Genomic DNA, 15,642 nt, shown 5'->3' with positions numbered 1-15,642 from the left:
TGATACTAGTACCAATGGGAGAACAACCACCACCCAGTTTGAGACATCAGTTCTAAGTTTCAGATTTTACAGTAGAACGGCATCACCGACCTTCAAGACAAAACGCATGACTGCCTAACGGCAAAAATAGTCAAGGTGGTGGTACCTTTTTTGATAATTAAGTAATTACGAAAATTATAATTTTGCCGGTTTGATTTTTATACACGATGTTATTCCTTCAACGTGGAAGTCATTTATGAACATATTTTGTTATGTACGTTGAAAGAAAAATTGGTACTTGCCGGCGGGATCCGAACATCGTTGCATCGCTCGATACAAATACACCAGGCGTCTTATCTTGAAGTCGTGAGGAGGAGGTCGTGGACCTCGGTTCGCGACTTCTTCCTCTTTCTTCCAACGGAGGCGCGGAGTCCGACATAACCCGGTCCGACCCCCGTCGGCAGGGTATCCGTAAAGACTAGGATTCCCCATCGATACCAAAAAAAAATAAAAGGCGTCTTATCTTTCAGGCCACGACGACTATCATAGCATACTTGTCCCTCCGAGCACATTAGTTACAATAAGCTAAATACTGCAGCCGCATAATAATTCTAGAAGTTCTACTTAAATTACGAATTCGTTTTTATATAAATGAATTCGTTAATTTTAAATTTGATAAAAAAACCTTTTTAAATTTAAATTTCAATGGTTAAATTTTAATGACGATATTTGTATTTCTATGTTTAATTTTTATTACATTGCGCGATTAAAACTTTTATCATTAAAATTAATTAGCATGAGTTTTGGATGATTATTGTTTGTAAATTTGTATGTATGTAATCGAGAAAATCTGTGATTAATAGAAATAAATATATACATTAATTACATTTATTAATAAATAAGTTAAAATTTTAAATCACGGACATACGAAAAAATGTTTGCTTGAAATCTTAATATTTCTAAAAGTTGATATGATTAGAAAAATGTTTAGTGGTATAGATGCGTGAAATTGTGACCGACTTTATTAAGCTAGGGGCTAATATTAATAACTCAGGGTCATGTGAAAAAGAGATAAGGAGCCGTATAGGGATGGCCAAAAATACAACGTCTCAACTGCATAAGATACGGAGAAACCGAAACATTATTGTGGACCTCTTGTGAGTCCGCGCGGGGAGGTACCACCACCCTGTCTATTTCTGCCGTGAAGCAGTAATGCGTTTCGGTTTGAAGGGTGGGGCAGCCGTTGAAACTATACTGAGATCTTAGAACTTCTATCTCAAGGTGGGTGGCGCATTTACGTTGTAGATGTCTATGGGCTTCAGTAACCACTTAACACCAGGTGGGCTGTGAGCACGTCCACCCATCTAAGCAATAAAAAAAAACTCGCGGAAAACAATACTCAGGTTGATGAATTCGCTGGTTTTCTCCATATTCAGCTACGGAGCGGAGACCAGGAAACTGAAAAAGGGTGACAGAGACCGCATAGGCGCTTCGAAATGTGGTGCTGGATGAAATTGCTGCAGATTCTGTGGACTGCCTTTCGCACCAATGTGTTAATAATGAAGGAGCTTAATATTAAAACGAGACTCTCCACAATATGCATTCGTAGAGTAGGTATTGGGGTTTTTCGGACACATTGCTCGAAAGGAGGGTCACAATCTTGAACAGCTGATGGTGACGGGCAGGATAGAGGGCAAATGACCCAGAGGACGCAGTTCCACGAGATGATCGGACCAAGTTCGGTCTTGTCTGGACATCAAGCTCCACGATGCCCTCCACGGGGCCAAGGATCGCAGCATATGGAGGATGATCGTACAAGATAGGTTGATGCAGCGGGGAGTCACGACCCTCAGTACTGAGGAAAACGACGCGAGGAGGAGGATAGACGCGTGCCTCAATAGAGGGTTGACGAAATACTACGTAATTCTGTGACTTTATTTAACTATACAATGTATATATTTAAGTATTTATATATTGTGGTATTGTTGCAGGGTTTTCCCGCCGCCACCGAACGTTACAGCTGAGAGTTATTATTAAATTGTATAATTAGTTGCACTGGTTGCTTGTTCCAGTGAACACGGATCAGCCCGAGTCGAAGTCTCGCGGCCGTCGACCGAATCATCGCAAGCATGGCGCCGACCACACGTAACTGCCGCACGCGACCACGCGCTGACCGCTCCAAGTTATAATTACGAGGCCTGTAACATCTATCGCGGCTGGTAATACGCACGGTGAACAAGAATAGTTAATAAAACAAAACAAAACAATTAATTATCATGGATAGTTTTCACCGCGATGTCAGTTTGGCGTTGACATTTGAATACTGTCATAAAAAAAAATGACGCCATTTGGTATGCTCTGAACATGAAACCTAAATTATGCACATAAAAGTAATACCAATACAAATTTCTGTTCAGTCAATGTGAAATTCCTGACCGTGATTGTCAGTGTGAACTTTATAACTTTATAACTGTAAATAATATTAATTTGTTATTCTCAATCAATAAATAAATCATCTGTGGTGTTTCATATTAGTTACCGAAAACCTTTTTACTTTTTTCATGCGATATTTGTTGCTTGACTGTTTTTCGACCTAGCAAACGTAGCCAGAATTTTTTAAGGAGGAGGCTTTGTCTACATCCAGATGCTGTTTAGTTGAAACCTTTCTCAATTGCTTAGGTTATTCGGCATTTGATCTTTAAGTCAGTTCAAACCTACCATTTATAGTATGTGTGCCCTACTTATATCTCTTAATCTTACTATAATCTTAATATTTGTAAGATACAAGGCACTTCGAATACCTTGTAAATGTACAAAGAAGTTAATGTGATGGTAACATTAAACAAATGATTTATTTTGGTGATTGAGAGAGGAAATTTCACAAATTTTGATAATAACATTTTTATATGTCTGTGAAAACTATTCTACTTCATCGAAAGTATTCGATCACTTTCTACATAGTACAATGCTTTAGAAATTCGTAGTTGGATTTTATCAATACAGTTTTATATAATTATTGTTGACTTCTTCACACACAACGCTTTGATCTCTAACTATAATCGTTTTAATCATTAATTTTGTAAAGAGGTGCGTTACATACAGAATAGCAAAACAGGTATAAACGTCTGAGTATAATCACAATACAAAGGAACGTAATATTATAAGCATGGGCACTTGAGTGAATGAAGCAGCCGCTATATTATCTACTTAGATATATTCTACTAAGTTATTCAAAAATGAATAATCATCAGTAAAGAACAATTCACCAATCCAAATATATTGTGGGATGTGTTTAATTAAACGTACTGTTTTTCTTTTTGTACCATGATTGTATTTCTGACACGAAGTCAAAACCAATACCTACTTAAGCATTTATTCTTAGAAGAGTAATAAGTACATATTATTAATAGTAATTCCGGTACTTAATATTATAAACCACGTGCTTAATTTTACGATTTAAATTACCTACCTACCCTGTGCGAATTCATTTCAATCGACTTTGTGATTTTGAAGATAAACTGTTAGCTGGGTGAACCAATTGCTTTTTTGGCTCAGTATAAAATCATCGGACAATGATTTTTTAAGATCGGTGCAGTGTTAGTGTGAAAACTCAACTTTTTACTCTTTACTCTTTTCATTGCGCGCTGTATTGAATTGAATTCACAAAAAATAAATACCTACTAAAAATATGTACCTCCTCACAGCTTTGATTCGCTGCCTATTTTACCTGCATATTTAATATTGGTTTGTAAAATTATGATGAAGAGAAATCGTTGTGTGTGAGGAAGTCATCCGGAATCGATTATTCGAATAAAATAATGTCAATTTAAAAAAAATATTTCCGTCTCCTTCGTTCTCGTAAAATAAAAATAAAAACGACACCATCATGTTATCGTTTTAAAACGCTTCTGACAAAATGTGATATGAGAAGTATTAGGTATATGAATGATTATAAAAAGAGATTAACACTTTATTTTATTAGGGTTTTGTGATTTTAACTGAATGCGTTATTATTTTATCGCAAAGCGTAAAAATGCATTTTTTGTACCTACATAATTGAGCAATATGATTTCTAATACTCAGCGAAAACGTCTGCCATTTTGTTTTCAAGATTAATAATTTATTTCTTTTTTCAGTACCATCGGTGTGATAAAGCTTTACAAAAAATACCATCTGGTTCGACTTGTAATCTGTTAAAAGTTTACGACACAAAATTAAAATTTATTTACACTTTCTAATATATTTTTTGTTAAGTTTGTTCAAATTATTTCTTAGATTTGCAGATGATTTTGACGTATACTATGTTTTTCTTTAAACTAAGGGTTTCTTGTACATTCTGCCTTTGTCCTACTATAATATAAGTGTGATAAACACACGTAGTACCTCTGCAATCGAACAGTTGTGATTTGACTTAGTGTTTTTGCTTAATTAAAACTGTCGTAGAGCCTGGTGCCACTTTCCCTGACAATGTTAAAATCAAAGTCAAGTATTATGTCAACCTAGAAATATCGGGACAGTGGCCCATGAGCGTCATACTAATGCTCGCGTCGAGCGTAATTAAAGACTATGATTTTTTTTCTTCTTTTAATCTTGACTTGAGTGTAAGAAGATGCGCTACATTTTATGTAATTTAGCGGCAAAATGTAATTGGTAAAGTCAATGACACCATCATAAAAATATATATATTTTGTTCCGTCAAAGCATTTAATATTTCTATATAAGATATTATATTCCAATTTTTATAACATTAATAACTGCCACTCTAATTTTTTTTGTAAATTGTTAGATAGTTATATGTTAAAACGATATATTTAGCTCGAGTACAAATGTTGTGTTGATTTAGTTTTTACAGCTTGTCATGCATACAGCCTATTTTAATATTACTTAAGTGAATATATCATTCAATACAACTATGGAGGGTAAGGAGCGCCATCTTGTTTAAGGTACAAGTAGAAAAAGTATCCACCTGTAAACAGCAAGTTGTTGTTGAAAGACTCACCGAAAGAACAATACTGTAGGAAGTGGGAATGATATGAATATAGCAGTTTTAAACAGAGTGAAGGGTGCTGGATTGAAGTGAACTGGGGTGGTTTATGGCGCTATTTTTTTAATCTTTCCACTTGCTACTATGGCACCACCTTATTTGGCCCCCTTTCTGCGGACACTTTTTAAAACATTGAGATGGTGCTCCTTACTTCTAGGGTCCGTCCGCACAGACCAGCTCGGAGAGGAGAGCAGATTTTTATCACATTGGAAGATGAGTTTTGAGTAATTGTAGTAAAGTTTATTTTCGCATGTGCACCTTCTTTGTCTTTATGAATGCTTGAAGGCGTTGTGTGGGAAGAGGAGCTGACCGGCTCCAATTGTCGCTTTCAGACCTCTTCCATATGTGAAATAGTTGGCGGCTCCGCTTCGGCCAAATAATTCTAAGCGAATACAATCCGGCCTGTCTGAAAAGAAAAAAGCGGGTCGATGCACTTCGAGCCGGGCTGTCTGTCCTTGACCTTACTCGCCATAAATAAAAGCGTACAGTGCAGTGATGCTAAGAAAAACATTATTCGTCACTCTCGCTCTATTCATGTGCGTTAGAGTGGATACAGCTTGCCTTTGACATAAATACTCTTCAAATTGTGAGAAGAAATAGTCCTATTTAAAATTTTGGAGAGGAATGAAAAATACTTTGTTTGTATTCAGAATCGGAGAGTTGATCTGTTTCATCAATTTTATATTACACGGGTTTTTGGCTAAAAAAATACAAATTTGTATTTTATGATATCGTTTAACATATGACTGGTGTAGGTATTATAAATGAAGATAAGCTTTATTTGATTTTATCAAATTTTAATGTAGTTTTTTGGGCTAACGTGATTCGTATCGTAACGGTCTTTATCTACCAGAATATGCCAATTTTGTAGTCCTTATTCCTTATATTATAATCAAATAGTAATTATTGTGATTAATATTGAGACGTCATGATTATTCGACACGATGGAAATATATTTATAGCGAAGTAGTTTTGTTTTATTTGGAAGTTTTTGGTGTTACAGCTATTACGTTACTAGCGCTCCACGAGTCTTGAACGTTTGAAGGGGTTGTCTGTTAATTTATAACTACCGAAGAATGAGTCCGCATGGGTAGGTACCACCACCCTGCCTATTTCTGCCGTGAAGCAGTAATGCGTTTCGGTTTCAAGGGTGGGGCAGCCGTTGTAACTATACTGAGACTTTAGAACTTATATCTCAAGGTGGGTGGCGCATTAACGTTGTAGTCGTCTATGGGCTCCGGTAACCACTTAACATGAAGTGGGCCGTGAGCTCGTCCGCCCATCTAAGCAATTTAAAAAAAAAGATGTGTGAATTTGCGCACATCAACTTTTTTTACCTACCGGTTTGCTGTTAGCCCAAAGCGGGTATTCCACACCACACAGCACACATCACCCAACGTACAGGCGGCATTTTGTGGCAAGTGAGTATAGTCATCGATAGTAGCGAAAGGATTAAATTAACGAAAACAAAACAGCGACCTTATCTTTTATTAGCTACCTCAAGAGCTCCATGAAGAAAAGGTGCTCACCACAAATATTAAACATATTACCCAATAACCACAAAATTATCTCTGCGTGTTCACACTGTAACATTTTTTTCATCTGGCAACACAAATTTCTTTCCATTAACATATTTAAAATCAGTGTATACACACTCTTATCGCACATATTCGCTAATGTTCTTGTTAAAAATATAAATTGTTCATTTTCTTTATTCAGACTGTGTTCTATCTTTTCCACTACAATATTTATGATTTTTAAAATATATTCTTCTGCCAACAGTGAAGCTGTGAAGTCTTCTTGGCAAGATAGATAGAACAATATCTGTGAAGTTTGTTCTGATAAATCTAATTTTTGTACCGCTACTACTATTCTGTCTAGATGATCTGATCTGAAATGAGAAATTATTATTTTTAGGATATTTTATCATACTTATATTAGTTTGACTATATCTATGTATGTTTATAATTGTATCTTACAATGTAATTTGCACTAATTGCAATACATTCAAACTTAATAATTTAGATACATTTAAACAACTAATGACAATATAATATTACTTGACTTAAGAGAATTTTTAATCTGACTTGCTCTTCAAGCATTATTTTATAGTTTTGAAACTACTTTTAATTATTTAAATCCCGTCTCTGTCTACTGTAAATGAATCATACTATACATAATATAATACTAGGCTTCATAAATATTTGTATATAAATAGTCAAAGATATAGACGAATAGTTCATATCATTTTATGGTTTGTGTGTAAACTGTTTTTTTTTTGTATGGTAAATATTAACAAACTTTAGTGTTATAAATTTCTTATTCTTGGACATTGTTAATAATTTTTAATAATATCAATAACAAAACAAAAATAACAACGTAACATATGAAATTAATCTTGAGGTGTGAGTGATTATGATTGGTATTCGGTCATGGACTAAATAGTAGTAATTAAAAAATCAATTCAATTTTGTTCTTACTTTAAATCCTCAACTGTGTATACAAAGTGCACTAGTGCTTCTAGCCCAGCATCTCGCACGTCCTGAGTACTGTGGGACAGTAATCCAGCTAGCTTGGAAACTGCACCTTGAGACACAAGTAGATCACACGCTCTGGGGCCAGATCCTGCCAGGTTACCTATTGTCCAGGCACAAGTTACCTGAAATTATCATTATTTGTTGGTGTTATTTTTTTAAGCATGTAAACCATTAAACTGATCAGTAGTAGTAATGGTCATAGGCATATGAAATACCACAGTCAAAGATAAGTTGTTGTGTGAAGATATTTCTGTACTTTATTTAGAGGAAGCCATGTTGTCTTAAGGAATATCCATCTATTCCAGAACCCAGTAGATGGCCAGTCCGCACAATATTAGAATAGCCCATTAGACTACCAATGATCAGGTAGGAAAAAAAAAGAAAAATCTTTGTAAATTCTCTATGGAATCACTTTTTCCCCAGAGAAAGCCTTGAGAGCTGGAAATGAGCTAACACCAGGCCTCCTTACATTTATTAAATTTTGATTTCAAATGTTTTATTTTTTGTCATATTCTATATTATCTATTAATTTGATAACAGTTTTATTTAATTTGCTTGCGGCTTGTTCCTTTAACACAGTCTTTCTCAAAGTGGGCGATAACGCCCCCCTGGGGGCGTTGGAAGCCTAGAGGGGGGCGTTAAGGGGCCCAGGAAAAAATGGGGGGCGTTGATGTGGGTTAGGGGGGCGCTGTAAAATTTGTAATTTCATTTACATTATAGTATTTTAAATTTCACTAAAATTAAAACTCACCTACTACACAATAACGAATAATTAGTTTATATTTCTACCCTGTATGATGTTATAAAAAATTAAAATAATTAACATAGATTTCGTAGGATAGCCCACACACCCTACGCAATCAAGCTGTAACAAGTTTCTGCGGAACATGATCGATGATAGTTAAAAAATTAGAGCAATTTTACCTTAATTACATTGCACCAGAATTTATTTTAAACATTAGAAAAAAAACTACCATGCAGTTTTAAAATATTACACATACGTAAATTAAAAGAAATTGAGGTTTTCTTTACTTTCTATCTTGTTTTTAACATAAGGGCATTTTACAGCATTTTCCTAGCATTTTATAAGAAATTACTGATGTAAGATTCATAATTTTTATATAAAATGGAAATGCGTATATAATTATTGTTCAAAAACTTGTCTTAGATTATTATTTTTTACAATTTACCCATTACCGTCCAATGTCAAATAGTATAGTAAGCCTAAACAGCTCACTTATTGCAAGCATTGTTTACTATTTTATTTCTATATAATAATAGGTCGGGGAAAAAGTTTCTTCGCATTTTTTAAGAAAATTCACAACATTTATAGTATAGTTTATTCACATTTAACTAAAGTATGTCGGTACCATTTTGTTCGATAACTTTTTGCCATCTTGTAGGTAGGGACATGATCCCATTGCTATAGAAATTTTGGGGCTTCTGATCAAAATACCGCGACAATTGGTTTTGGCAGTCCTCTCGTGATGTTAATTTGACACTGCCTAAAGAATTCTGAAGAGACCGTAACAGGTAGAAATCTGAAGGTGCAAGGTCAGGACTATACGGCGGATGCATTAACACCTCCCAGCCAAGCTCTCTTAATTTTTGCTGAGTGTCTAAAGTTGTGTGAGGAGCATTATCATGATGAAAAACCACACCCCTTCTGTTGATTAATGCCTGCCAACAAAGCAAGAGATTTAATCTCATCAGTTGTTCGCAGTTCAGAATCGATGGTCCTTCTTGGTGGTAACAGCTCATTATGTATAATGCCCTTCCAATCCCACCACACACACAGCATCAACTTGTTGCGAGTTAACCCGGGCTTCGCTAGTCTGTGAAGCCTGACCGGCCTTTGACCACAACCTTTCTCGTACGTTCTTGTCGTACGTGATCCACTTTTCATCACCAGTTTATCAGCTTCTTCAAAAATGGTTCGGTTTCATTACGTCGTAATAAAGAATCACAAATGAGTACACGGTTCATTACGTTTCTTTCAGTGAGCTTTTTTGTGTACTCAGTTTTTTTCAAATGCGCCATAACTATTTTGTGGTCAATTCCCTGAGTTCACAAACTGAAGAACAGTTACGTCGTAACTACTGATATGCCGATCTTGCCCCACTTTTTCAAAAATTGCATCGATTTTATCCGTAATAGGGCGACCAGAGCGACGTGCATTTTTGACATCAAAATTTCCGGATTGAAAACGCTTAAGCCAAATTTGTGCTACTCTCACAGACACTGCACTAGGTCCATAAACATCGCAAATTTTTTTCACGGCTTGCGTTGCTTTTTTACCTTTTTTGTAGTAAAATTTTAAAATGTATCGAATATCTTAATTAGATTCACTCATCTAGACAGTATGAAAAATAAATAAAAATCACACATCTTCCTAATTTTAATTTGGAATTATCTTCTTTCGAATTTAAACTTTTAATGATACCAAAACCAGCCAGATACAAATAGTATAGCCAAAGAGATTTTATTACTGTTAGTGGGTACATCCCTATTAAGAAGTGTGAGCTGTAGCACAACACTAGTATACAAAAAAGGTCTATGAAGAGTAGCGTCATAACACTATGGTCTCAGAGAAAATGTATAACAGTAAAAACCAGTAATTTCTTAATAAATAATATTAATAAAAGTTTTGTTTCTCTCGTCTGAGCATTTCCATACCCTTCAATTACAAGTTCATACATTTTTAAGCTATTGCATAGCTTTGATCGCGAGCCTTGAGCGCGGCGACCGAATCATGAAATTCCGTAACGAAAAAAACCTAACACCCCTCACTCTGCCTACCGTGTAGTTCGCGTTCAACACATTCAGACGTTGCGCTTGTGTAGTGTTTGTAAGTAAGCGCGTGGCGTAATGTCAAACTGCATGCGCATCATGAAAATCTGCCAATCTCTCTCTCGCGCGGCTTAGCTTATGAGTGTGAAGGGGACAGTTAAGGTTTTGCCTTTATTAAGGTTTAATATAGCGTCGTCTTGTTTTATTATTGTTTTAATATTAAATTATCATTGTCTAATTATAATGTCATAAGTTGATAAAAAATGCTATGCAATAGCTTTTCCGCAGTTCCCGAGTGCCACACGTTTTTTTTTTGTCAGGAGGAAATCGCCGGACTTCCGCCCTTCACTGGAGATGGAGGGCGGGGCATGTCGGAGTCGAACCGACTAAGACCTCCTGTCGCTCAACAACCAGCATCCAAACCTCGCATGAGACAGAGCTCATGAAAAGGCAAAGGGGGGAAAGTGAAGCGTTTAGTACGGAGCACATCTCTCCCATCAATCACCCTCCCCCTCGGGACGCCGGACTGGCGGTCGTCGGCACCACGACCACCAGCCCTCTCGGTCGGCAGGCTGTCCGAAGCCCGCCTAGATGGCGCCGGTTAGAATGGTCTATCCTACGGAATACCCCGCTGGGTCAGAACCAGCGTGGGTTGAGGATATCCGGCCTTCCATCACCCGGATGCTCATACGTAAAACGTGTGCAGAGCAGCTTGCACGTCGTCTTCTTAGCCCCCCTTCGCCGGTCCCCAGACCGACATGTGAGGGAGACCCGAAACACTTAGAGGGCCAGGGCTTGGGCGAGATCCGCCTCCCTGGACCCCGCTCGATGGCGGCGGGCCTGTGCATCTCTCACGCGCCCCGCCGCCTCCTTTTGCGAGATGGTGCACTCGCAGAAGTCGAGCATCGCCTTCCACGATTCGTCGTCACCGAGCATCGATGCCAGAACACTCGGCAACGACAAGTCGTTTCCTATTTTTGCGACGAGGACACGCCGCCACCCCTCCCATGCGGGGCAGGCGACGAGCGTATGCTCTGCCGTGTCCAAGTCGCAACCACAATGGTGGCAATCTGCCGTCGGCTCGGCTCCGATCCGGTGCAGGAACTCACCGAAGCAACCATGCCCAGTGAGTACCTGCGTGAGCCGGAAAGTGAAGCGACCTCTGTCACGATTCACCCAATTCACAAGAACCGGGCGAATCGCCTCGACGGTCCTACGACCAGCCGAAGGATCGGCCAGCCGCCTGGACCATGACTCCAGCACGGACCGCCGAGATTGGGCCCTCCACGCTCTTACCACACTGGGGCTGGGACGCGCCACGCCCCGGGCACGAAGGTTAGCCCGTCAATGATAGTCAGCGGCGAGCGCCTCCGCCTACAGGACCCAAGGCGGCGTCCCAGCCAGTACACACGCCGCCTCGAAAGAGATGGTGCGATAAACACAGATGATCCTGCACCCCGACCGACGAGCAAACTCAGCAAAACTCGTAGGGCACGCGACGTAAAGAATATTTTAGGTAATTTTTTTTATACCTTGGGTTAAATTATTGGAGTTTTAGTAAGGATACCTAACTTTTTTTCAAAAAAGATTATAGCCTATGTCACTCGGGAATAGTGAAGCTTCCAAACAGTGAAAGAATTTTTCAAATCGGTTCAGTAGTTTCGGAGCCTATTCAATACAAACAAACAAATCTTTCCTCTTTATAATATTAGTATAGATATTAATTATTACAAATAATAAAAACGCTGCGGTTTTTATTTGAACCAGTTCTAAATTATAAACTAAAATTCTATGAAAAATTACCCATATTTATCTATAATACGAAATGATATTAATTTATTTTTTGTCGTTTCCTTCCTTCTTGCGTCAATAATCCTAAGTGCTGAGGTTGTGGCCTCCTCTAATAACTTTCTCCTGCATCATCTTGCGCCATTCCTGCCTGTCCTCGGCTGTGTGGATTGCAACGTGGACTGAGGTATTGAGAGTGGAACGTATTTGGTCCGACCAGCACATTGGATTTCTGCCTCTGTGCCTTCTCCCGCATACCTTGCCTGCTACCAGCAGCTTCTCCAGATTTTCACCTCTCTTTCTGGCGATATGTCCAAAGATGTCGAAACTCCTCCGCGCACATGTAGTGCTGAGGCGCATTGGAATCTTGAGCTCGGTAAGAATGGATTCGTTGGTTCTGTGTTATGTCCAACGAATACCAAGCATTTTCCTCCAGCACCACATCTCAAACGCGTCGATGCGTTGGCGGTCGGCTTTTTTGAGGGTCCAAGTCTCTGCGCCGTAGAGAAAAATGAAAAAGACGAGGGAGGTGACGAGCTGCTTTTTGGTATTCCTCGAGATGTTTCTGTCCGCCCAAACACGGTCCGTTTGGGACATAGCTCTCTTTGCTATACTGATTCGCCTTCCGAGGATACATTAATAGCTACGACGGAGCCCAGATAAATGAAATCCTCTACGACTTCCAGGTTTAGCTTATTCGTAGTTTAATAAGTTATTATTGTTAGTAGTATTATTTACTAGTCGAAATAGAAATTTTTAATTATCTTATGATGAGAATCTTATAATAATGAGAAAGATATTCAACAAAAATAGTTTCGTTCTAATAAATTAGTATAGTAATAGTACAGTGAACTAGCAATTTATTTTGGTAATTCTGAATTTAAACAAACATATTGATGAGAAGAATTCATTTTTACTTTGCATTTTTGTAAATACACGCTCTGTAGCAATGTACGGACATAATATGAAGAAACAATAATAGCATCTACAAATACATAATATGTACTACGTGGTACTACATTTACTAAAATTAACATAACATTTATTAATTAAATTAATGAAATTGTGGTTTTCAAGTTTTAGGGGTGTATAAAAAATGGGGGGCGTTGAAAAATAATTGATTTTCAAAGGGGGCGGTAATAAAAATAAGTTTGATAATCACTGCTTTAACAGAATGCATTGTTTGATTTTAGTAAGTTATTTGTAATTTAGATAGCCATATGTATCAAAAACAGCAACATCTTACAGCTAGTTCAGTGGTGAGATTGTCAAGTGCAGCAATAAGGTACGGTCCAGCAGATTTAGTTACGGCAACACCAGCTCTGCTATCGCCTAGGGCTAGGTTGCAGATGCAGCCAGCTGCTTGGCACTGTTTTGCAATATCATTTCCTGAAATCATAGAAGTGAAGTTTGTCTTTATTGATATTTAAGACTTAATTAATAATTTTAGCATAATTACTATTGGTAATGTGTAATGTAAGTTAGAGATGCTCTCTATTCCTCTGTGATGGAATAATGCATTTCATCTTGAAGTATGGGCAGACATTTTGGACACTTAAATTGGGACTATGACGAAATTTCAATGTGGAAGAAACCTTGGCTATGCCTCTGCTTTACCAAGCTAAAAGTTATATTGTCACCTGTTAATTCTCTTATCAGACCTCTCAAAGCACCGTTGACACTAAGTACCAGTTCCATTGTTTTTCTATCATCATTGAGCATGTTCTTTAAGGCACTTAATTCAGTCACCGATATTGATGTCTTAGTCTTTAATATGTTCACAATATCTTTGATATTTTCGGATGAAATACTGCAATAAATAATAAAATTTTAATCATTTCCTGTACATCAGACATGATTTATTATCATTTTGTTTTGTTCACTGATTTAAATTGACGATAAATGTTCTCTTGGTAAATTTATTGTAACAATGTGTAAGGAGTAAAAAAAGGCACACAAGCAAAATTAAACTGGAACGTTTTGCAACTGACAAAGGCACAGGAACCAGAGATGTGTGACAATCACAATACTAGCTTAATTTTTTAAGAAACTATTGAAAGTCCATTCAAGCGAGTTGGAGTATATTTCCAGGGTTAGTGTAAATTAAGGTCTATATCATGTAATTATCTGTTGTATGATATAATAGTTTCTTTGGTACCTAAAGTTAGAGCGCCGGCTGTCGGATTCTTCATCTCTCAGTTTACGTCGATGTAATAACAATTGGTTACGATTGGTTTGTCTTAAAAATTGTACTGTTTCGTCTTCCATTTAAATAATGCTTTGTTTACAGAATCTATTAAATCGACGTCTATTTGGTTTGATTAGCTGAGTTTTTGATATATAGGTATTTATTAATTTGTTCTTTGGGTATTCCCGGACAAAATATAGTCGCGTAATGTTAAAAGTGTATTATATCATATTCGATCGCAAATATCGTATTTTACAAGATTTTAAAGTATATATTTTTAATAAAGTTGTAGGGTTATGTTATGACAGTAATAGTAGTACTTCTATTTTTCGAACTGGAAAGGTAAAAGTCTCATACCATACAGCCTAATCTTTTATAAAAAAAATATAATGAAAAATGATAATAAGAAGTGAAATGGAACATTAATCAACTGGCATGATTTTAAATGAGATGAGATGATATGGGATGAAGTATAATTTCAGTATAATGGTAGTCATTTACTTGGGACTTATTTAGTGGACTTTTTGGAGGATCCCGAGAAGCTACGTCCAGTAGCGTAGCTACTAGGCTGCACTAAAAGTATCGGGAATGGAATATTTCCACTGTTCCTGTCATATTAAAATCTTTTTAATTGAAAACTCCTTGGTTTTAAAAATCGAATACCATTTATTTATTTAAAAAAAGATTCTCGGTCTTGTCACGAGGTTTTGTCAAACTTGTTTAGTCGTTGAGAAAATGGAATTGACTCGAGAAAATTCAAGAGCGATGATTTATTATGACTTTCGAAGTGGTTTAACACAAAAACAGTGTGTTGACCGGATGATTTCTGCATTTGGTGATGAAGCCCCATCCAAAACCACAATTTATCGCTGGTTTGCTGAGTTTCAACGTAAACGTGTCAAGCTCAGTGATGATCCCCGTTAAGGTCGTTCAAAAACTGCAGTCACCCAAGAAAACGTTGATGCTGTGCATAAGCTGATTGAGGAAGATCGACATGTGACATACCGCGAAATTCAGGCAACTTTAGACATTGGGATGAGTCAAATACAAATAATCTTGCATGAACAATTAGGTGTAAAAAAGTTGTTTTCCCGATGGATACCGCATTCGCTCTGTGAAGAGCAAAAAGCGGCTCGCGTTACTTGGTGCGTCAGAACTCTCGAAACATTCCACGCAGGATCCTCAAATGCTGTATACAACATTGTATCAGGTGACGAATCCTGAATATACGCGTACGAACCCGAAACAAAAAACCACTCACGAGTTTGGGTGTTCGAAAATGAGTTAAAGCCAACAAAAATTGTTCGTTCACGGAG

At 37.3% G+C, this 15,642-nt stretch overlaps 2 protein-coding genes across 8 annotated transcripts in view; one reads left to right on the top strand and one right to left on the bottom strand.

Moving 5' to 3' along the window:
* The window catches only part of LOC101746896 (uncharacterized), a 29,613-nt gene extending 23,621 nt beyond the window's left edge, over positions 1-5,992 (top strand). For all 6 annotated transcript variants that reach the window (XM_021347455.3, XM_021347453.3, XM_021347454.3 and 3 more), the window contains one exon: positions 2,052-5,992. In XM_021347455.3, coding sequence (XP_021203130.1) covers positions 2,052-2,128 — 77 coding nt within the window. In that variant the 3' untranslated portion in view covers positions 2,129-5,992. The remainder of the gene's footprint in view (positions 1-2,051) is intronic.
* A 505-nt stretch (positions 5,993-6,497) lies between these two features.
* Positions 6,498-14,679, bottom strand: LOC101746754 (uncharacterized). 2 transcript variants are annotated; one of them, XM_004925320.5, is made up of 5 exons: positions 14,297-14,679; positions 13,779-13,948; positions 13,385-13,527; positions 7,504-7,682; positions 6,498-6,914 (listed from the first exon to the last, which is right to left on the bottom strand). In XM_004925320.5, exons 1-5 carry the CDS (start codon positions 14,404-14,406, stop codon positions 6,518-6,520), a joined length of 999 nt encoding a protein of 332 aa, XP_004925377.2. In that variant the 5' UTR covers positions 14,407-14,679; the 3' UTR covers positions 6,498-6,517. The 2 variants fall into 2 exon arrangements, with proteins under 2 accessions (XP_004925377.2, XP_012545179.2); XM_012689725.4 differs by having other exon boundaries at positions 13,800-13,948; positions 14,297-14,649.
* Between the last annotated feature and the right edge of the window lie 963 nt (positions 14,680-15,642).

The sequence above is a fragment of the Bombyx mori genome, chromosome 8 (genome assembly GCF_030269925.1).
Source record: "Bombyx mori chromosome 8, ASM3026992v2".
Lineage (NCBI taxonomy): Eukaryota > Metazoa > Arthropoda > Insecta > Lepidoptera > Bombycidae > Bombyx > Bombyx mori.
The sequence above is the reverse complement of the archived record's forward strand: the minus strand, read 5'-3'. Positions and strand labels throughout refer to the sequence as shown.

What these genes read in the sequence shown, in the direction of transcription:
- LOC101746754 (XM_004925320.5), bottom strand. Translation starts at nt 14,406, where the DNA reads ATGGAAGACGAAACAGTACAATTTTTAAGACAAACCAATCGTAACCAA. An exon ending in AGCCGGCGCTCTAACTTTAG is followed by an intron (nt 13,949 to 14,296) that starts GTACCAAAGAAA and finishes TATTTATTGCAG; the next exon opens with TATTTCATCCGAAAATATCA. An exon ending in TCTGATAAGAGAATTAACAG is followed by an intron (nt 13,528 to 13,778) that starts GTGACAATATAA and finishes CTATGATTTCAG; the next exon opens with GAAATGATATTGCAAAACAG.